Here is a 24051-nt window from a genome sequence, read left to right on the forward strand (position 1 = left end):
GTTTTTAAGATCGAGTTTGGTGAAAACAGTTTTCTCATTCATTCTATCTAACAAGTCATCTATAAGAGGTAGAGGATAGTTGTCTTTCATTGTCATTTTATTAAGTTTTCTAAAGTCGACGCACATACGTAAGTCTCCAGTTTTCTTTTCACTAAAACAATAGGCGATGCATATTCCGAGTCGCTTGGTCGTATAAATCCGTTTTCCAAATATTCGTCTAATAGTTTTTGTAACTTGTCTTTTTCTGTGTATGAAAGCCTCCTAGGAGAACAGCTAAACGGTTTCGGGTTTTTCAAACACAATTGTATTTCACTTCTAACTGTCGGTTCATTTGGCCTTTTTGCATTTATATAAAAATTTCTAAACAACCTATCGAATTCTAGTTGTAACCTATTGCTAACATTTTCTCCTATTTTGTATTCTAACTCACTTTCAGTTACATGACATATTCTTAGTACTTCCTTATCAAAGTTGTGATTTAATTGTTCGTAAACGTTTTTATCTTTTGGCAATTTAAAACTAACGATTTCTTTTGAAGTGTTAACAATTTCATCTTCTGATAATTTTGATTTACTGACATTCTTTTGTTGATTATCTATTTCATCTCTTAACGATATTGGACCAGTTTCTTTATGCTGTTGATTAACGATTTTATTTTCTAACGATTTCGGACTAATAATTGCATTTTTAGACGATTTTGGACTAACAATTTCATTTTCTAACGATTGTGAACTAACAATTTCATTTTCTAACGATTGTGAACTAACAATTTCATTTTCAGTAAACATTGATCTTTTGTTTATTTCCATGGGTTTTCTCAACGCAATCATTCCCAAGGTGTAGGGGTCTAAATTTAAATTGCATGCAGTTAAAAAATCTCTGCCGAGAATAACATTATACCTCATAGACTGGTCGCAAACAATGATTAAACGAAAATATATTTTTATTGATCCTTTCAATACATAACATGTGGTTTGTCCATGTGTTTTGAGAATACAGTTGTTTAAGCCAAAATAGCAAGTATTAACTAGGGCTAACTTCATTGTCTCGTTAATAAGTGACTTTTTAATGATAGATATAGGACTGCCAGAGTCTATGAGGCATTCTGAAATTATAGGCTTATAAGCATTTTCAAAAAAATTAATTTTAAACCATCTTACATAATTATTAGTTGAAACGCTCTTCCTTGTGGGACATTGTGCCACCAGGTGTCCAAGTTGTCCACAGGAGTAGCACGAACCTGGTTCACGTTTGGGCTTCTTGCAGATGTCAGCTTTGTGTCCTCTTGAATTACAGTTTGCGCATCGTATGGCATCTTTGTAGTCGGTTGGCTGTACAGGTGGCTCCCTCCGAGCTGGCAAACGGATGTTCGAAAATGCGCGTAGCATCTCCGACGGAGTAGAGAAGCATTGAATCCGTGCTTGGGTACGGAAATTTTGCAGCGGTATGCCCTCTATCATCTGGTCCAGTAGTTCGTCGTCGTCGATGTTTATCCCGTTTGAGAGAGCCATCTTCTCGTCGTAATAACTGCAGAAATTCTCCTCGGTTTTCCACTTGCGACTCTCGAATTTTCGCCGGATCTCAGCCTTGGATGATTGCTCGCCAAAAGTCAATGACAGTTGATCAAGCAAATTGTCAATTGGTTCGATCAATCGAGCAGGGTGCGCATGTAACCAGACTTGCGCGTTTCCTTTAAGTTTAGTGATGAGTAAGATGCGTAAATGGTTGTCATCGATGTTGAAAGTGCGTGCGATATTTTTGACCACTGTTATCCAGGCACGCGCGCAAGTTTTCCCATCGTAATCGGTTATCGTCTCTTTGGCGAGAGCGAGAGCATCAACTGGAAAACGCTGGCTCTCCGCTCTCTCGTTGGATCGCTGCGGCGAGTGAAATGTTGTGTTCTCTTTTGTGGCGCCAGCCTGCGTAAACTGCGCCGTCTGGATAACGGAACTAACTGTAGCCTTGCTTTGCTCTGGTTGTTGTTGTTCTTGGAACTGCGAGCTCGATCGTGTTCCGTTAAGCATTGCCTTCGCTTCTGCTAGCTCTGCGCGTAGTTGCTGTAGCTCGAACATGTTTGTCTCCCTCTCACTGCCAGTTTCGGTTGATTCTTTTCTGTTCATTGCATTCACACTTACGTGATCGGTGTTAATTTCACAATTCTGAAAATCCAGTGAAGAAAAAATGTCGTTTCCTGGTGGAGCGTTTTTCTGGGGGTGCTCCGGTGGACAATCGCCCCGAACTGCCGTTGGGATGTCTTGCAGCCTCGCGATTAATTCGGTTTTTGTGCCCTCCGTATTTTGGCCCAGAATACGTAGCCAATCTTTTAGGGTTGTCAGCGAAAAGTCGTTCAGGATGATTTTATCGTCCATTTTGGATTATTAATCCCACTTCTGAGATTTTAGCCGCCGTTTACAGAAGTTAATATTCTAATACAATTTCACGTGACTCTTTTATTTTGATCTGTCCTTTAGCTTGGTTCAACAGCGACTGACTGCCGTGCTCTCTGCAGAGTGGCGAGTCGATTCGTCGATAAGTTTCTCGATAATATTGGTATGTTAAGGATGGGTGTATGAGTGTATAAGCTTATGACTAGATTGGCTATGTATAATTAGGTATGTATGACTAAGAGTAACGGAAGAGGGTAGAAGGAGCAGCCTACTACAATATTGCGATGGTCGGAAGGAGGAGCCATCTGTGAATAACTTTCAGACAGGGAATACATGTGTACATCACCCAGGAGGCAACCAGTTTTGGGGATTGAAAGTGCAGATGGTCGGCCAGATATTTCCTACCAAAGAAGTTACGTACATTGTCACCTACCTGCAAAGAGAAATAGAAAAGGAACGTGTGTGAGCAATGGTTGCGGAAAATGCAATTTCAGATATGTTGACAAATAAATACGGTTAAGGTCTTGAGATTTATAACGACATTTCAGTGGGCGAATTGTGCACAAAATAAATCTTTCAGTTTAGCAACTACAAGAGCTGCTGTACACGTTTGCTTGCTCAGGTTTATAATAAATTCAGATTAATATTCGTGTGTGTGTGAAAGATTTGTAATTGAGTCAGAATGTTTAGGATCTTATCTTATTCGTTGTTCCTGCAATTTCAGCATAGTTTTCCCGGGAAGTTCTCTCGTTCTAGCCACTAGAGTCCTTGGAATATTCATAGAACGCGCTGTTACATCGCAAAAGCCAACTTAAAATTTCCATTCAAGTCAAAACAAAAGGAGTCTTGCTTTTTGTTTGGCATATTCTTCTGCCGAAAAAGCCGTCAGCGAGAAACCACAAAAAGCAATAGCAGTTCAAAGGCGATACTCTTGGCCTAGGTTCGTTGGTTGTCAACTTCAATTTGGTCGCTTCTCATAAATATTGACGCGAAAATTGTCGCTTGCATTTTGGGCAAGGGGATCTGAGCGGCGGTGGGAATCAGCCAGGTTATTAAAAAATTCATGGCTTGTAAAATGCTGAAAATCCGGGCAATGGAAAATTTAAAATGCCTATAAAGGGAAAAAGGGCGGAGGGAGCACACCAAAGCACCGGACTGGGCTGGGGAAGTCGAGATGAAAATTGGCCGGCAAAGCGGCTTATAGAACGGAGGAACAGAAACCAATGCCGCTTGCCCTGTGGCCTTTTCCGACCGCAATGTTGGCGGATGGAGTGGGGTGCTGGTTGGTGGGTGGGTGGAAAAGCCTTCAGAGGTGGAAGGTGGAGCGCGTGGAAGGGGGCCGTGCGGTCTGTGGGCTGGTTGGGCTCGGAAAACATGACTGCGTTTGACGTCCACTCGAAAATATCATTTACATATCCGCGGAGGAGTTCGCCGTTGCTCAGCGGGAAATACATGAAAAGCTTTTAAATTTTTGATAGCCACCCGCTTTTCATCTCGCCAAAATAAAAAAAAGCACAAAAACCTGCGTGAGTTGTATGCTGCTGATCCCTGGCACCCGAATTTTCCTTTACTTTATCCTTTGATTTCTGGCATCAGTTGTTCATTACTTTTTTTTTGTGCAAATTAAAATTAATTTCAATGTTTAAGGCCTTAATCGTATTAATATTTCATTTGGTTAACCCTTTTGGCTGTTACAATTCTACCCAAAGTTAAAAGCACCTTTATCTTTTATTAATATCCATTCCAATTGCGCTGTCTGTTTGCAACTGCAGTTTTTAGGCACTCCTCTCATTTCTTTCACCCTTAATTTGGCTTAATTCTTTGTTTATTTACTTCTGCCCCGCTGGCTAGAGATGAGATATTGGTTTATGGCCAAAACAAGAAAGATAATGGAGGGGAAAAAATGTTTGTGCAGCCACATCTGTGCACTTTTTGCCTTCGGTTTGTTTTGCTCTTCGGATCTGTTTCTCTTGGCGTTTTTGTTTATATTTTAATTACGTTTTCGTGGTTGATTTATGCCCATGAAACGGCGTGGGTGGTATTAAAAGGGGGTGTGTGGTAATAGAGTGGTCGCAGTTGCTTCTCTTGGCCTTGAAAGGAAATTGGGTTATCAAGGGGGATTATATCATAATTGCCACAGAAGATTGCACGATGCAGAAGGAAACTCAAAAGAGCTAAGTAAAATGTTTGTTAAATACTTATACCCTTATTCTCAATACTTCCGCTTAAAGTTTTATAAACTCTCAATTATTTTTAGTATCTTCCTCAGAAGTCGCAGCGCTCTCACCTCATTGTCCCCAAAACGCAACTTTCCTTTGTTCCCGATCCCTTCAGTTGTGCAATGCGCTTTCCATTTGTTTGGAGATGATAAATGACCGGCATTTCCCAGCTATCCATCTATCCATCTAGCAGGCAGACCTTCCATGGACAACCATGCATCCAACTAAGTAATATCTGTGTATCTATCTGGGCTATCTTTTTTGTGTATTGTTATTGCCTTTCGGTTTGAATATTTCCGCAATATACATATGTACATACACACATACATACATATAGGTACATAGAATATGGCCATCGAACGTTTTTCGTACTTGTAACTTGCAACTTGTCAGTTTCTGCACAAAGACCATCAATTTATTTAGTTTTATTATCTGCACACGCAGTGCGGAGAGTTCATAGATGGGAGGTGGTAGGTGGGGGCTGTGGTGTTTTTTTCCCGAACCAAAGTTCTTGTCCTTTTTATATTGGCTCAGAGGTTCTATTTTGTAGTTGTTTTGCTGGCCATTTTTTGCTTTCTTCCTTTTGTTTACGCTCTGCACGCAATGCATAGCACAACACAAAAAGAAAAAAAATAAGGGAAAATTGTTTGTTGCAAGTGTCGTACCCCTTTTCTCCCCAAAAGAAAAATACAAAAATAAAAAAAAAAGAATTATAAGGGCAAAAAAACAATGGAGTGAAAAAAGGAATATCTTGACACTTTATCGTTAGCCAAAAACTAGCGCAGCGTAAACAAAAGACAAGCGATGGGCGAAAAGTGGAGGCAGGCACAACATGACACGAGGGGCGTGGCATGTGGGCGGGGGGCGGGGGGCATGGCAATGTAAGGTTTTGGCATTTTCGCGCTTGGCGTTAAATTCCCCTGACAGCTATAAAATTGCATTTTAGAGCAGCACACAGCACACAACAGTGCAGAGAAGTCAAAAACAAAGTGATGGGAAGGAAGACAGGAAGGAAGGAAGGAAAAGGCACGCAGCGGATACAACAATGTATCTATGTATCTAATAAATAGTTATAGCCGATGTGCAGCAACAACAACAACAACTAATACAACTACAGCGAAGAGAGCAAGACGAACAAAATTGATATTCCCCCGAAAGCAAAAGTGCGACATCATTATATAAATTGTGCGGTGGCTGGCCAAAGTGAGCATCATATGTTTTCTATCTGTATCTATCAGATACACTAGCCGGGTGGCTTGGCTTTCCTCTTAGTTTGAAGTGATTTCACACACATGTTTTCCCCAAAGCAACTTTTCCTCCTCCCCTCCCCTCCCCGCCCCTCATTTTCCTCTCTGTCAACATGACCACAAAATGTTTCACAGCTGTGCGCGAAGGGAAAACGAAAAGAAAGAAAATATCTGAGAGAACGCGGGGGAGTTTCCCCTGGCTATTTGTCATTGATGGAGAATATGGGTATCGGGGGAGTTCGATCGGTGGAAAAACAAACAGAAACTCGTGCACGTGACACTGAAATCATATTTATCTGATGCACCGCTGGAAAATTTATTCTAGCAGCGCAAAAAAGTCCGTCTCAAATAATCTTTTAATGTGGCCGAAATGTATATTTCATTGATTGAATATTTATAAGGTATTAAATACAATTATTGGACATTGTTTTATTGAGAAATAAATTAAAATTCACTTTATATGAAAGATATCCCTTGTAGCACGCACTCTCATTATTTGTGTTTTTTAGTTGATTTGTAGTTTCAGTATTTCACGTATAATTGATAAGAAAACTGCTCGCGTTGAAAACAGCAATTCAACAACTGTTTTCTAACCCCATCGAAATCTGTTCTATCCCCTTGGGGTTTCCATTTCCATATGCCTCGCACAAATTGATTCGATTGCAATCTTCGAGTGAGTGAATTTTTATGAGACATTATCCGAGCTCCGTGCCCGCTGTTCTACATCACACATGAGGGAAGATTTCCGGTAGGCCTGCAGCCTGGAGTCCTTGCGATAACAGTGCCACATGACACGTGTCTATGCCACGTGTTTTTGCCCTTAGAAAGGGTTAAAAACTGACGGCCGCCTCTTCATTTTATTTTATTTAATTTTTCTGTGGTGGCTTTCACTGCCGTACCTCACTTATGTTGAGATTACACGCTTGTCAGCGAAGGCGTTTCGCTCTCAAAATTCTCGGAAAAGGGTTTTTGGGGTGTTGACGAGGGGAGGGAATGGATATTCTTGGCGGAAGACTGATAAAATGAGCAATATGCTGGAGTTGCTCAAGTTAGATAAGTGCAGTACTTATAAGTGGAGGTACACGTACTTTGGGTGTTTAAGAATGCTTTATATTCATGTACTAGAATATGGTATATTCATATTTATATTTCATGAATATCCTATATAAATCCTATTCATTATCGACATGGGCTAAACATTTTTGGGCCAAATTTCATATTTTTGGCAGCTCATTCAACTTTGCTCATCTTCAAAAGTGTTCAAGTGCAATTTAGATGAACTCAACTTTTGGATTACGATTTTGCTAGCATCGCCTCACTCACGCCTCACTCTATGCAAAAGTTTTTTATGGTAACTCCTCGTTTTTCCACATTTATATATACACACACACACACTTTTGGCTCTGAACGATTATGAATGCGAATGAAAATTTAGACGGACAGTTGGGCGAAACGAAAAGGGGAGGAGATCTGCTGGCTGTTACAAAAGACTCTTGGCTACTAAGCGGCTGATGAAGTAGATTCAACGGCAGGAGCCTGGCATAATTTGCTTAAATAATTTGTAAGTGCAAAGTTATGAATTGCTTGGATGAGCAGCAGCTTGCAGAGGATTATATTCCTCACTTTTCCCTCGGATCTCTCTCCTTCGCAGCCGTCTGCCATTTTCCCGGGAAACGCATTTTGCCGCAAATCGTTTTCAACCCCACCTCCTCCACCACACCCTTCCCTCGCCACGAAATGCTCTAAAATTTGTGCGCCCAAACATAAAATGTTAATTGTTTGTTTTTCCCCGTTTGACAACCCCATTTTCCTAGGCATTTTCAATGAGGAAATCAAGCTTAGAATTCACAGAACAGTGTACAAAAATAAAGAAAAAAAGGCTGGAAAAGTGGGTTAAATGCTTAATGATCTGATGATCACGCTGGGAATGGGAGCTGCAGTAATTGCAAATGGAAAATTGCAACTGCAATTGCTGGCGCAGCACGTAGAACTCATTTCTCTGCCTGGTTTTCCACAATAAATAATCATGCACATGCGGATGCGCAGATACATCGCTACTGGGTGAAAGTTTCATTTCACACACTGTGTGTGCTTCCATGTTTAAATGCAATGAAATTGGATTTTCATTACGAATGCTCCACAGTGGACGATATCTTTTGCGGGGCTTTCAAAAAGCGTTTGCTGCTCTCTCCCAGTTTTCCAGTGACCATTTATGAATTACGACAATTTCACTGAGGTTGGCTGACGTGTGACACAGTTTGTCTGTGGGAGTTTCCATAATTGTTCTTACGTGACACATTTACCGACTCCTTTTATTCAGCAAAAGACATGGTAAACACAAATAAGGAAAGGAACTGGTATCTTCCATATACTTTGACAGTTTTCAAACGCGCCTCACATGGCGGCACGTTTGGCTATAGGCTGAATAGTTGACTTTTTGTCAGTTTGTAGGCAGCACGAGCATATGTATCTGTCAGATACTTTGGCCAACTCACGTTACACGTAGCCGGCATGTACTTCCCAGAAGAGCGAACCGTGTTCACTGCACCGGGCACGTTTGGGCCAAGTGTATCTGCCAGATACTTGTCACAAAGAAATTCCATCCTAAGAGATGCATATCAATGTGCACTTCTTATGTATCTGCATCACAATGTAGAAATCCATTAGAATCTTAATTAATTAGCACAAATAATGATGGTGCAGCAATAATTTATATCCTGTATCTAACTATCCCAGCTGCACAACAAATCATAGGTATGCCCTGACTTATGGGTTAACTACCAATCAACGTGCACCAGCAAACCAACCGAACTGAAACTATAAAAACAAACACACACACACACAACAGCAGGAACAACAAGAAGTCGATGAAAACCAAAATCAAATCCAAAACGCACTTAACTCAATATGGCTAAGTTTTGGCCCCTAGATCATATCCTCCTCTGTGCTCCAACCCTACATACATATGTATGCATCGCCCAGATTCCCACATCCCGGTGCCCTCCGCATCGACATCATTCAAACAGTCGTAGCTAACAAATTGCACTGTCGAATGCAATATTTTTGCTTTTAGCCATAATACCTTTTACATATGCTACGACAGATGGCAGAGAAGAGCATTTTAAGCTGCCATCTCCACCCACAAGCTCCAGCTGGCTCCCGTCCCTCATCATCCTGCATTGGAGCCCACCTCTTCCCTCCTGCACTTTTGGTACACAGAACAGAAAACACTGGTTACTTGTGAATCAAACTTAATATATCAAATCTAGAAGTTTATGAGTTCCATTCAATATTATTAGTTAAAGAATATATGGAGTAAAGCCTTTACTCGAAGGATTAACCCTCTGATCCAATGAGTTTCTCTCAGTGCACTGATGCTCTCGAACCAAAGGTAAGTAACTGGCATGCATGCCAGCCACAAGAGTCAGTTAGTGAGTCGGGATGTTGAGGTTGAGGGGAGAACTTGTTAGCATGAGATACGGATGTGTCTCGGACCAAAGGAGCAGCGAGGGCAGAGAAGATACTCCAAGCAGCAGAAGGAGCAGCTGGAGGAGCATGCGAAGCAGGAGGATGAGGGTCTGCGGGGATGAGAGCGATGCCAAAGTGATAAATCCTTGCGGCTTTTTATTTCCACCGAGGCGGCGTCGTCTCCAGTGTATCTGTGTGTGTGTGTGTGCTCTTGCGAGAGTGTGTGGGAGTGAGTGTGATGATGTGCCACGCCCCCTTTGCAGCACGCATTGCATTACAGGCACAATAATTCTTACTGACAGCTCTTGGGTTTCGTTCTTTTGGCATTTTTTCCCCTTTATTCTTTTTTTTTTTCGTTCTTGCCCAACATGAAACGCATTAAATTTCCCCACTTAGCGCCCAATTAAAGAGGCAAGAAATCAAACCAAGGCAACCGGAGGCACCCTAAAAAAAAGTATCCTACTTTAGTATCCTTTTTTTTTTACTTATCATATACCAAAAATTTACGCCTCGTTAATTTCAATTTAAGTGCAGACAATTTAAAATACAACCAACGGAAAAAAATCAGTACCCAACTGAAAAGGGGCGAGAGTGGGGAACAAAATAAACCCAAACTTGTGCCGTTTTCACAAAAGGCAAAGCGCAAATTAACGGCTCCGTTTTCGAGAGGTTTTCCAAATGGAACCCTCCTATTTTCCGCCCCCACTCACCACACACACACCCATACAAACACACATTAGCTTTGGCATAAAAAAGTATTTTATCGTTGGCCAGGAAACAGTTTGGCGGAAGCCGGAAATGTTTCCACTTTTTGTTGTATTTCCCTTCTATTCCCTGGGCTGCTGCTCCTCGGATTGCCGCTAAAAAGGGTTTAGTTTAGCACAGGAGGAGTGAGCGGAAAGCGCCGAGAAGTGCATTAAATATTTGACTAATTAAAGTAATGGCCAGAAGCTGGAAGCGAAACGAAGCATTCGCAATTTATTTGTACAACAACGAGTTTATCATTTCGCATTTTTATATTTAATTGTTATGTACTTTTATGCTGCGCAGCCCAACCCTTGCTGAATAAATGTGTTTGGCTGGGCTTTCAAGTTGAACTCTTGTCGCTGTCGTCATTATTATTCTCATAATTGGGTCGCCAACTTGTCCACTTTGGACTTATTAAAAACAAAAAAATCTAGAATAAAAAAAATTCAAACTTTTTCTCCCTTTTAAACATAAATCATAGCATCGAACTTTGAGTAATATTTATTTTTTCCTGTAATTATTTGATTGTATAAAAATGGCACTAATAATGTTGTATTAATTAAATTCCGTGGTATAAGTAGAATTAATCCCAAAATACAAATGATCTACATAAAAACACACTTAAAAGGAAATACACACAAATTGGTATATTTATGTGGCAATAATAGTAATATTCTTAACATACCTTGCACAATTAAAATTTAAGTGACTCATGTGATTAAATTAAATTTCTGAAATTCCACTGACATGTTTACAATTTATTTAACTGCTGTCACATCGAACATTTTTGCATAATTAATCCATAAATTAGAAACCTTTTAGATTTTTTTTGGCTGTCCCACTTCAAAAGCACACGAATTCCAAACAATTACAATGAAATCATTCTGGAGTCATCAGCCCGAAAGTTTAGTCAACTCTGTAATGGCCAAGTTATCATAACAATCAAATAAAATACCCACCAAAAACCAGTTACCCAGTTTGTTGCCACACAAAAAAAAAAAAAAGAGTGGAGAAAAGAAGAGTGTGCTTCAAGTGTTGACAATTGACTTACTGACTTGTAGCTCTTGGCCATCATGCAATAAACAAGCCACAGCAAAACAGAATCCCAAGAAATCAAGTCAAAATATTTTTCCGACATTATTTTCCACTGGCCACTGGTCAAACAAACACGCATCTATCTACATACATGTACAAGTATATCATTTTTGCGAGAAACGGGTGGCATTCAAATAACATGGGCCAAAGAACTTTAAGCCGGCAGCAGCTGACTGCGGACACATTCATAAGCTGGCCAACACACACACACACACACACACACACAAACAGAAGTAAACTACTTTAAGACGGGTCGTTGACTTTCAGTGAGCCACAAAAAACTCGGCTATTTTATTTGTCCAACACTTTTTTTGTTTTCGTTCTTTTGACACAGAATTCTGACACAGAAATTATGAAATGAAATTGTACTGACTTTATGGAAGTATTTGAGCAAGCAAAATGGCAAACATGTGTGAAATTATTATATAATTGCTGGCGTTCAACCAACAAATATGAAATATGAAATGGCACAAAGTATAATGTTAATTTGAAAAAATAAAAATCATTTGAAGAGGTATTTACACGCACATGTTCAAGATATGTTTTCAAATGTGTACCTTTTACACACAAATTTTTTCGCTGCTCAAATGGCGTACTTAAAAAGATTTTTCTGGCGCGGCTAAACAAGAAAAATCTTTTGATATTTTGGCCGATTTCATTGCATCATTTGTAAATCGAAATTTAATGATTTGTGATGATATATACAAATTTATTTTAGGATAAGGTGAAAAGGAACTTTTCCACCATTAAACACATTTCAATTTGAAGTGCTTTACCACAAGGGCTCGAATAAAAAATTGGGAAAACGGGGGAAAAAAATGGGTAAAAAGGAGATTCAGCCTGGCTACGAAATTTTCCGCACATTTGAGCGGAAAATTATCGATTTATATATGCAGCGCACAGAGACCAGAATGCAACAGCGGCTGGCAAATAGACCCACAGACAGAATTGGTTTGGGGCAAACGGGTGGAGAAATGATGCGCCCAGCATTTGATGAAAGAGGAAAACTAACACTTACTCACACGCATACAAACGTTAAGGGGAGCATATGTAACATGCTCGCACATTTGTAGAGGCAATGGCAGATGGATGACACACTCAGCGGGCGGGGGGGCGTAGTGGGAAAACTCTTTTGGTGAAACTTTTCCGAGGGGCGACAGCGGAAAATTGGCGGAGGAGAAAATGGTGCGGCGGCGGTGGCGGCTACTTTTGCTTACTTTTCATTCAAACATTTTTTGCATGTCAGAAAGGAATTCCTTTTCTTCTTGTAGCCACACCATCCCGAAATCTAAAACATTGATATGTGTGTGGTTCAATAAACTGGCGCGTGAATTTTCCACTTTACTCCTACATCTCTCTTTTTGTGCTGGTTATTTTGGTAAGTGTTTCGAAATAAAAAAACTAAAAACTGAATAAAGTAACAGAAGGACTGAATTTGTAGTACGAGTTTGTTGTCTGCGCTTTTATGTGTCAAACATTCGATTGAAGTTGAGAGGAATACTTCGCTATTGCAATTGGCCAAAGAATTATTATGAAGTGAATCGAAGCCGAATTGAGTAGTTCGAATTTCGCTTAAACAGAATAAAGATGAGCACAATTTCCAAACTAGGCGAAATAGAAATAAGAAATAATTCTCAACAGCAAATGTCTTGAACGTCCCTTTGATCTAAACAGAATGCTCCATTTCGCAGAATTTCTATAATATATGCCTGTTTAAATATTTTGAACACCTCTCCCTTGAGCTAAACCAATTATTACAGTCATCGAGCCTTGACGTTTCTATCTACATTTCCCCTGTATATTTTCTTTCAGCGTGGGGCGAACGAGAAAAAATGGGAATAAACTTTTCATCTCAGTTTTTTTTTTTCTGTGCCAACAGTTTTGGGGGCGAGACCTTTTTATGCCTCTGCTAATTTGCTGTCATTTTGCTTTCCATGCCTAGAGCGGCTAGAACACCCATCCTTGAACCCATCCTTCGGGTCGTCTATGCATTATATATCGATCAAAATTCAATTTGTGACGCTTTTTTGCGAGCGTTTAAAGCGCAGCTGGAAAAAGTGGCAGCAAAAGATGAGCGACGACGGGAGAAAAACGAGAATTAAGTTTAATTGAAAAAGTTTGTCACATTTTTCCAGCAGCGTTCTTTTCTGTCTGGTTTTCTGGTTCCCATTTTTTCCAGTTTTTTTGAATATTCCTTTTTTTTGTTGGCTATGACTTACGTATGACCTCGAGCAGTTTTTAATTAACCCAATTTGCAGTCTGAGCTGAAGAAGAAACTTTTCCACCAAGATTGCTTCGCTTTTCTGGTTGTGTCTCCTCTCTTTATCTCTCCGTGTGTTTCTACCCATTTTTCGCCGCTGTCACTTTGAATTCAAATTCATGTGCCAAAACCCGGTGGCTGGTGGAAAACAGAAGCTGAGCCACCGCTGACTTGCCAAAACACAAAACTTCCATCTCAACTTCAGTTCAGTTTCTGTTTCGCTTCAGGTTCGATGTCAGAAGATATCAATGCGAGTGTGTCAGAAGCTGTGGAACTTCGAGAAGATATAAAGGTGGATTATCCTCTTTTCGCACTAAGAAAAAAATTACCCTTTGGCACGTTTTTGCAGTGGAATCTCATACCTCCTTGAATTCGTAACAAAATTCCCTATCCTTAAAAACATGCTAAAAACAAGCCACAAATTCAAAGATCATCAATTAATCGTAAAAGACCATTTTTCATTGTTTAATTAATTTTTTTTCGATGTTAAAGTGTATCCCCCAATTTGCTAAAACTCATTGAGTTCCAAAATGATAACATTTCTCTGCTCAACTTTCTAGAGATAATATCTAAACCTTTGGTTCCCCACCAACATTGTCTTTAATTTCAGCTTTAAGGCATTCGTAGCTTGAAGTCATAAGATCAAGATGTTGTCCGAGTCCGAGTCGCAAATAAAATTCTTCAGGGGGAGAAAATACGGAAAATATGACGGTATAAATTTGTCGACGACAGACAACACATGTTGTTAATAACTTTATTGTTTGCTCAGCTCTGCCTCGCCACTCGTTTATCGAAACTGAAACACGTGACGACTGGACCATGGTCACAATTAAATACAAAGTGAGAGATTTTTGATACTTTTAAACGTTGCTCTGGCGTTTTCTTCTCTCGACCGTTTTTCTGCAAACGTTGACAGAAAATTAATTAAAAATTCTCTCTGTTCGTTCGGCTGGGTGGGCAAAAACTATATAATGACTTGCTATCGATTGCAGTGTGTTCAGTTCAAATGGCTGTATATTGCGATTGCGTTAAGTTCATTACTGAACTCTCAATAAAAAGAAGGGCGGCAGGTGGAAAATGAGAACTCTTGGACACAGGTGGTCCAAATGCAGTTGATAGCTACATTCGATGGGATTAACTCACGGAGTCTTAGAAGCTCGTAAAAATGACAATGTTGTTGGGAAACTCGGCAACAAGAATAGGAGCTGCACCTTAATGAAGTCGTATATTTAAAGAAAGCTAGGGGAAGGAATACAATCCTCTGGAGAAAATATATATTAAGGAACTGGTCTATAACTAAACATTTCTTTGGTAATTTAGGAATAGAAGGAATACAATTCTCTGGAGAAAATGTATATTGAGGAACTGGTCTATAATTAAACATTTCTTTGGTAGTTTTCATTCATTAACATTAATCCCCTCTTGACTGCATTTTCTTGCGCATCCATTCGAGTTTCCCCTTTTTTAAACTTGCTCCAGTTTTCACCTGCATGCCAAATAAAAAACGCAACCGAACCAAATCTGAACAAAACCACGTACCAAAAATGGAAAAAAATACTTAAATAAACTGAATCAAACGAAAACTTATCCACAATCTTTTCTCTCTCGTGCTTAAATTTTCCGCCCCGATTTTCACCGTCCCTTGACCACAACGAGTTTTTCCGAGTGCTTCATAGCTGCACATAAAGTCGTTAATACCGCAGTTTTCCTTTCACACATCGCAAATATCTAGGGAACCAGAGTGTGAGGCGGGGAAAACTGAGGTCTCATCTTCTACACCCCAATCCCCACCTCCACTCGAGCTTTTCGCCCTCCATCTCTGAATGCGAATCCGTGGCACCTAATTTGCTGCAATTTTCACCGCTTCCAACGGAAAATTCTGCTACTCCGTTCACCGGCTTTATTAAAAATGCATAAAATCTGCACAACAACACCGCAGCAACAAGAAAGCAGAAGGCGAAATAAATTCTGTTTTTCACGTTACTTATGTATGTGTATAATTTTCTTCATGTTGTAATTTAAAACGCAGCATACGAGGAAAAATGATCAAAATAAATATTAAAAATAAATTAGTGCAAGCAGGGACTTTTTATTAACTTTTAATTTACGAAGGGTGTAAAATAATGACAGAGAAGTGCAAGAGAACTTGCAGCTGCAACCGAACACGAATGCTGGCTAAATACGAAGCGAAATTGCAATATAAGCGAAAAGATTTATAACAACAAACCGTTCACACATCTAAAAACCATCCAGGTAATGCAAGGTATGAAAAGAAAAAAAAAAGGGGGGGTACAAATATGTGTGTGCACACCCATAGACACGTGTGCAGTGGCCCTTACACACGCTGGCACACAGATAATTGAAATTATGTTTGGAAATTGCAATTTGCTAGGCAAGCAGAGGAAACTGACCATACGAAAGAAATACGAACGGAATTCCCAGTGCACCCACCACCTTACGAACAACGAATAACAGATGCTCTTAATTGAAAAAAAATATTTTATAATATATAGTTCAGCTTGTTACTTTATTAATAATGTATTATTAAGCTTACGAGTACAAATCAAGATGAAGGGAATAATATTAAATAGATACATATGCATTTGAGTATACTCGACTGGGATGTATATAAAAAGAGTATAGTGATACCTAAAACACTTTTAGAACCCAATAAGCCAGCAGTTTCCAAATGAAGGTGGAAACCTAAGAATAAGAAAAGAATGCATAAAAACCGCAGAGAAACTCAAGAAATCGGGAGTCATGATCACGAGTTTGATTAAGCTGAGCTCGGCTAATTTCATAGAAAGTTGCGTGATTTAATTGATGACTGAGCGTCGAACAAGCGCTTCTTCGCGCTTCCTACAACTCCCCCTATTATATATATCCCACCTCCTTTTTTTTTTTTTTTCTATTTTCTTTTTTTTTTTTTTTAGCATAACCCAAAGGCACTTGAGCAGAACGGTGGAGAAGCACAGGGAGATGAAGGGAATTTGCAGGGAACACAACGATTTGCAGTCAAAGTTGCAGTAGGATGGATAGGAAAAAAACGAAGTGTAGTAAAAATGGAAAACCAAGTTAGAGGAGCGACAGGGACGGCAACTGATGTAATGACATTTGGAAAAGGCCAGCAACAACAACATGATAAGCTTTTCCTTTTGGAGAAAAGCCTCTTGCTTGCTGTACGCCTCGAGCACTTTTCAGTGTTTAACTTGTGTGAAGTTTTCAAGTTGCAGTCGGACAAGACAAGACGGATAGATAGATAGATGCGAGCATCTTAGGCATCATGGCCACTTGTGGAGGTTAACCCACTGACTGCCAAGGGGTGGTATGCTGCTGTGGCATAGTGTGGTTTGGTGTGGCGTGGTGTGGCGTTGGTGTGGTGTGGCGTTGGTGTGGTGTGGTGTGGCATCGTGGCTCGGGCATGGAATAAATTGGGGGTTCGAAGTGGCTGAAAACCCAAGACAGCTGTTGCCCCAGGCTGCCTGTGGTTCTGCGGTTCTGTGGGCCTTTTAAGCAGGTCAACTGGAGACATGAGAGTAGCGGCAGCAGATTGCAGTTGTCGAGAAGTTTGGCTGGAAGTTAATCTATTTGAAAAGTTACCCAGGCAGTTCGAAATTAAGGAACGAGAAGGGAAAAATAAGGAGAATGATACTTGGGAACTGGACGGAGATCTGTATGTGTTTATATTACGCTGAACTACATTTCTTGGTTGAAAACGTTTTAGCAAATACTATAAACAATAATAGCAGAAAACAATCAAGACAATATGTTCCATTTGTTGGAAAAACATTCTCCTCAATTTCAATAATTCTTCTGGACCCATAAAATGCTGTACACTTGCATAACAAAATCACACGACACCGCTCTCGTCTGTGTTCTTTTGGGTAAAATTTCCATCTAATTACAGTCAGAGTGTCACAGGCACTTGACAATGACATCTTTCATTTGGACCCCCTTTTGGCTGCCCCCCAAACAATAACCTCAAGTAATACCCAGTAACAATTGAGTGTGAACCACTCCTCGTCGGCCCCTTTTGGCCATAAGTACTGAGCACCAAGTACTTGGCTATGCACTTTGATATGCGTCAGTCAGTCAGTTGGGTCGGTTTTGTGATGCTAGAGAAATGGAAACCTGAGTGCGATGCGCAACACACGTCGAATACGTAATATGTGGGTGATTTTAAGGCAATCTAAAGTGGGAGGTGGTGGTGCTGCTGCTGAGGTTAGCAGATTGCTCCAGCAATGCTTAACAAATTATAAACATTTATTATTTACGCCATAATCTATATAAACATTCAGTTGTGTTTAGCGAGAATGGACTAAGTCACTGGTTATAATGACGTTCCATCAGCATTCCCGCAATAGACTCCGTTTTAGCCACTTTACAGGGATTTCCAAAGCGCATAAATCACTCAATTGGAAAATGCACTATCTCTTCTATCTCGCCTCCACTCTATTCCTGCTCGCCTTCCACATTCGGTTCTGGCCCAAAGCATAATTCATATGCTATTTAAGCCCGGGCCATAAATTTACCGACCAACGCACACAGGCACCCACATTAATTAGAACGAAGAGTGAACTCTTCGCTTACCTTTCGGTCTCTGTGGTTATCTAATAAAAAAAAAAATAGAGAACCCATAACCAGACTCAAAACGGCGCATACACACAGTGAGAAAATTATGCTGAGCCTCATTAGTCTTGGCCCGAAGATTAGGCCCGTTTCTGCTGGAGCAGATTCTTCGGAACTAAGCGTATAAGCCTACTGGAGAAATGAGAATGCAAAAAGTTGCACGCATACTGTACTAAAATAATCAATCAATGTGCCAATCAATCTTCTATCGGAGAATTGAAATTTCCAACAGAAATTCGAATTATACGAAAAATGTAGTGAACAAAAAAAAAGGAAAACAATCAACGGAAACAATTACAAGACACTACACATTTTCAAATTGGGACTGTTTATTCTGAAATAGAAAAACTAATTTGAATCTTCTTCTTTGTAAGCACATATCCATTAAGCTGGGTAGAAACAGCTTTACATTTGTGATTTTTTATTTCTGTATTATTTTATGAAAGCTATCAGCATTATTTGTAAGTCACGCTGGCGCTTCTCATTTCAGATAATATTTATCAATACGAAAAGGAAACTATTATTTCATTGTTCTATGCAATCTCTAAATGGTATACATAGTATTTTGTACTTCCTATTTTCCTATATTTCTATGTTCCTATACTCTATATGTTAAATAAGTTTTTGAATCATCATCGAAACAAAGCTTATTAAATTTAATGCTCAATCCACGGAACTTATCGACTCGAAAACATTTCAGATCACTGAATCATTGCGCCACCGAATAATGTTTCCGGGTTTGGAGGAACTTACAATATGCTCCTTTAGCTCCTTGGAGCGGATTGGTCCCAGCCAGTGATGTAATCCAATGTAGCGTTTCTGCACCATTTTCAAGGCGGGAGCGCCTTGGGCATAGGGGCCGCCCAAAAGGGCGGTGGTAGTTTCTAAAACCACCATTTTGCTAGCGCCCGGATCAGCGATAGTTGCTGTTGATAGTTGATATTTGATGTTAGCAACACTTTCCGGCTGATTGTGCCGGACAAGCGATATGGAACTTCACTGTTTTGTAGAGGGTATGGTAAGGTAATCACGTGTGTGACCCTTTTGGGTTCTTTTATTTCTCTTTATGATTTTTGCGTTTTTAATTCCGCAGTGGGTTTCAATTAAATTTAAGCCGAATCTCTTTGCCAGACGTGACACTGCGACCACAATAACGATGAGAGAAGAGGACACCGGATGGGAGCTCTTCTCCTTCTGCGTGTTATAATCTGCACTTTTAATCCCCGGACCACGACGACAACGACGACAGTTTCAATTTACTTCTGCCATTTGGCAATCCTTGAAATCAATTAAACGACACGCACAATCCATCCAGCAATTCCTTACTTTACTTTCTGCGATTATTCTCAGTCACTATTTGGATTTCTTCTTTTATAAATTAATGCTTTTTTTCTTTTCTTCTCTTCTATTCTTTTTTTGTTTTGTTTTGTTTGATTTTGTTTGGGAGGCACAATTGTTGTACAATGTTGGATGCTGTGGTCAAACACTTATTGCTAGTTGCTTGAATTTATGCAGCGCGATAAATAAACCACGAAAACGGCGACTACGGCGAATAGTAAAACGGAAACGAGATGCGCGGAGACAACCGTTGTGTTCAAAGTTCCATCGCGAACTGATTTCGTATGTAGATTCTCTTGACTGATTTTCCAACTTGGCCAAATAACACGAGCGCTTCCGAAGCCAGAGCCGAAGTCCAAGCCAAAGCCGAGGAGAAACGAACCGAAACGAACACAATCGTACTGGAGAGCCGATGAATGCAATAATTTAGAAGAGAATTGAATAGTAGAGTCTCTCTCATTGCTTGTAGAATTGAGGCAAAAACACTTGTTGTTGACGTTTTTCCGCCGCGGCACACCCCAAAAATAAAAGAGAGGGCGCAAAAACAGAGAGAGAGAGAGAGCGAACTGTTGCTTTTTTCCATTGGAGACTTTTGCGCACTCTTATACGACAAGAATGGTCTTATAATAGCTGAGAGTACAGAATGGCATTGCCAGCTGGCGCGAGGAAAAGCGCAGTTATCTTTTGTAGAAAATCACCACACGAAGGTTAAAGGACGCGGAGTGGTGGGCGGTGGGTGGTGTGAGCTGCATAGATAAATGTATGCATTGTTTTTGCCCTGCACTTCCGCTAAAGAAAAAGCGGCAAATTCGGAGAAATTCAAAGCGGTAACAGGTTGCCAAAGGCCCATAACAATAAGGAAAATTCATTTCGAAGGCCTTAGAAGTTTAAAAACTTTGGTGAGCCAGGAAAGCTATAGCAAATTATTTATTTCTCAGAATATGGTATTAAATCCCAGAGAACCATAGGAAAACCTTTCACTTTGGGGTTATTGTCTATATTTCTATAAGTGGGTAACAAACCCGTTTTCATTTTAAGGTAATATAGGGATTTTAGTTATAGTTCATTGATAGAGAAATATTACCAATCAAAAGCATTTATTTTTCCGGATTGTAAATGGTAAACGGCTCTTTTACCTATCTAATAAAATCACTTAATATGTGGCCATCAAGAACTAACAATAGAAAGATGGTGTTTTTTTTACTAAACAGCAAGAAATCAAATTTTTTGTTTAACCTTGAATTAATTAAAATTATGTCACATATAAATTCAAAAGACTTGTGGCTCTTTAAGAACTTTTTATCGAACTTTTTATTCAAAAGGCAACAGGTAAATCTTCTTTCTCCTTTTTTTGAAAAAAGTTAAATATATGTATGTATATGTATATACCAGAACCTTTAACCCTCGGTTATAGCCAGCGAAACATAAAAAAAAAGTGGAAAGGGTAGAAGTAATTCTAACCAAAATGAGCTTCATTAATTATACACAACTGGATGACAAGTTTCCAGCGCCTTGTAAGCATTTTAATGATCATAAACCAAGCAACGAAAAAGTTTCGTTGACTGCGTCGAGTTGAGAGTATTATATATTAAGCAAACCCATGCGGAGTTTGTTGACTTCTTCAACAAAGTGTGACTAAACAAATTAAGCCGAGAACCGAGAAATGCTGGGGAAAAGCTGAAACAGGGGGCAAATACGAAACAGATCAGCAGCAAAAAAAAAAAACCAAAAACCTGGAGCGCACTAAATTACAAATTAAGTAAGGTTCGTACCTCGCAACATCAAAGCTGAAGCTTTTTGAGTGTGAAAAAAAACGCAACAAAACACGTAATACTCGGTAACAAGCAAAGCCGATTTCACGCACGAGAAGAACGAGTGAGTTAGGAAGATGGAAATGGGGATGGGGAAGGGGAAGGGGGATGCGGGATGCCACTTCCATTTATGAAAACTGGAAAATTGTTGGCAATAAATGGAATATCCATCAGCATCGTCATTATCCTCTTGACCATTATCAACCGCATTCACCCAAATGGGCACAAGACAACATTCTTCCTTTTCCTGCCTATCGAAGCCAGAAGAATCTAACGGTTCATGACTGCAGACTGCAGATGCTGCGCACTGAAGAAAATAATTATTTCTAGGAACACATGTATGGCTACGCAACTACCGTTTTCTTCTTGACATCGGCTACACTGAAAATAATTACATCTAGACATTTTATTACCTAAAATAAGCATTGATATGAAAACGAAAAATAAGGCGTGTTACGAGGATTCAAAAACTACCTAAGAGTTGACTAGTAATTTATCTTAATTCTGCAACTATTGCCATTTTTTTAATTGCAATAGAAATAAATGATTTATTAATTATGTGCCGATTTTTTCAAGTGCAAGAACTGCATTTAGCACAAATCCGAACCGACAGCGGCCACAACTTGTTGCCATAAACATGTTGCTGCAACATGGCATCGGTAATTAAGCGGTAGTTTCTAGTTACGCTGCTCTCACGTGATTGTGTTTGTTTGACTATATTATTTTTGCTTGCTCGTTTTTCTAGCTCAAAAGTTCATTGCACGGATCACATGAGAAATTAGCACAGCGCAAGAAGAAGAAGAGGCTGGGGTCCCAAGAAAATTATGCAAACCGCGTCCAATAAAGAGAGAGAGAGAAACCAAGATATTAGCGATCTCTCAGTCTCGAAAAACCCCGGCAATGACATTCAAAAAAGCTGCCAGTCGAGCTCCATCTCTCTCTTTTTTTCAGCAGCCCTCTCTTTCGGATTGAGCACCTTTTGTATTCCAGTCAAACCACTTTGATTGGGGAGTTCGTTCACCGCACGAATTACGTTCGGGTTGGCAACAAAAACCATATGAGATCATTATGATCTAGCATCATCGTCATTAGCGTGATCGGGTTCTTGGCCTAAAAATATTTTCTGCCTTCCACGACCTGCCTAACTGCATTTTGGCCAGAGCTCTCGACTCTCCTCCTCTCGGCCATCTCTTTCCAACTTTGCAGATTTCATATACTTAGTAATAGTGGAGCTGTAAAACTTGGTTCTTTGAGTCTTGCCGTCTTATGTTTTAGCAATTAGCTACTAAGACTAAAATTGCATGTTCGCACAGAAGGTGATTAATTGAAATGACTATCCTTATATGTATGAAGTTAAGTAGATTTTCTAACACGTTATTGGCATACCCTTTTCTAAAGTTAGTATTGTTATTATTGGGAACCAATCTTTTGGAATTTTATGAGATTTGCCATTGGCTGTTTGAAACCTGTACAAAACTCTTTGTTCTTAGTTCTATTTTCCCCTGACATATTTCATTGCATTCCTCTCTATAAATTTCCCTATAAACTGAGCGTCGTATCTATGCACACATGTAGTGTGGTGGCAACGGTTTTGTTTTGTAAAATAAATTCGTTTAGCCTGTCAAGGGCCTATCGATAACGTTAAGTCAACGCCTGCATGCGTGTGTGTCCATGTTGTTCGCCATGTATTCCTCACCCACAATGCATTTCATTTGCAATTCACACTAAAGTGAAGTGCCCCAGCAGATACGAACGATGGGGGCGTACTATCAGTGAGGGGCGTGGCAACGTTGGGTTGGGGTGTGTTGCATTGAAGTTTTCAAGTGTGTCAGTCAGTCGGTGGAGTCGAGTGTTTGCCTCCGGCTGGCGGGGTTGTCAGGTAATTGAATAACGTCCTCAAATAAATACGAAATATGTATTCCACTTTGGTGCAACTTTTTCTATTTTTTTTTTGTGGAACAGGCGGTTATGCCACAAAAAGGGTTATGCTAAAAGTTTTGTAGTTGGCTTTTTGGCCAAATTTTAGATAGGGATTATTTGAGGTTGCAAAAACCATTTTGTTTGCTAGGCTTTGGTGAGAATATAGTTTCCAAACGGCTTTAGAGATAATAAAGTAAACGTATTTTATAAAATTGGTTTCTCTTAATTATTTTTAACTGTGTCTTGTGATTTTAATATGACTAAAGTACAAATTAAGTGTATATTATTTATATTTGACATATTTTTTCTATTGTTGCTAAAACCATATAAATTACTGATTTTATAAAGCTCGACCATTTTGTTCAATCTTTTAACTTTCATTTTTATTTCGCTATTCATCAGCTGGCAGCCAGCATTCATTTGTCTCCCATCCATTCGATCCATTCGCCCCGTTGGCATTCATCGGATGGCATATCTAAATTGAATTTATAATAGTTGACAAGACAAGCACCCGCCATTGAACCCACCCACCACCCACCTCGGTCGCTTGGTCAACCAATTCAGAGCAATTCTCATTCATTTACTTCAATCACTTCTCACGTTTTTTGCTTTTTGTTTCTTGTTTTTTGTTTTGCAGCTGAGCTGAGCGAGATGGCCAGCCATCCAGACAGGCAGACAGAAAGAGTGAAAAAATGTGGCGAAAATTAATTAAAAATCAATTTGATTTTGATTGTTGACTGTGGGTCCTGCTTCTATCTGAGCCCCTCTGTGTTAACCCATCTATTTGTTCTCGATTCCCCCTTCTGGTCGAATGTTTAATTGACATTTGGTACAATGTTTGACATTTTTGCTCCACGAATTGAATACGATTTGTTGTTGAAGCGTTCTCTTTTTTATGATTTTTCAATTATACAATTTTTTTTATATCGC

General features: G+C 39.6%; 2 protein-coding genes across 10 annotated transcripts in view; both read right to left on the reverse strand.

The window, feature by feature from the left end:
- LOC120453627 (maternal protein pumilio) overlaps nt 1-24051 on the reverse strand; it is a 181427-nt gene that overhangs the window by 78978 nt on the left and 78398 nt on the right. For 2 of the 9 annotated variants that reach the window (XM_039638417.1, XM_039638415.1), the window contains exons 1-2: nt 18806-19649; nt 2809-2820 (exon numbers count right to left, since the gene is read on the reverse strand). The exons of 5 other annotated variants lie outside the window; for them this stretch is intronic. In XM_039638417.1, the coding sequence (XP_039494351.1) occupies nt 2809-2820; nt 18806-18949 (156 nt within the window). In that variant the 5' untranslated portion in view covers nt 18950-19649. Of the gene's footprint in view, nt 1-2808; nt 2821-18805; nt 19650-24051 lie in introns of those variants that run through there. 2 more of the 9 variants (XM_039638418.1, XM_039638416.1) reach the window with 1 other exon arrangement.
- Nucleotides 957-2609, reverse strand: LOC120453629. The gene is made up of 2 exons (XM_039638421.2): nt 1161-2609; nt 957-1105 (listed from the first exon to the last, which is right to left on the reverse strand). The coding sequence occupies exons 1-2, from the start codon at nt 2367-2369 to the stop codon at nt 1094-1096; spliced, it is 1221 nt and encodes a 406-aa protein (XP_039494355.1). The 5' UTR covers nt 2370-2609; the 3' UTR covers nt 957-1093.

This window comes from Drosophila santomea, chromosome 3R (assembly GCF_016746245.2).
Source record: "Drosophila santomea strain STO CAGO 1482 chromosome 3R, Prin_Dsan_1.1, whole genome shotgun sequence".
Taxonomy (NCBI): Eukaryota; Metazoa; Arthropoda; class Insecta; order Diptera; family Drosophilidae; genus Drosophila; species Drosophila santomea.

Excerpts from the sequence above, each read along its gene's own strand:
- LOC120453629 (XM_039638421.2), bottom strand. The coding sequence starts at position 2,369 with ATGGACGATAAAATCATCCTGAACGACTTTTCGCTGACAACCCTAAAA.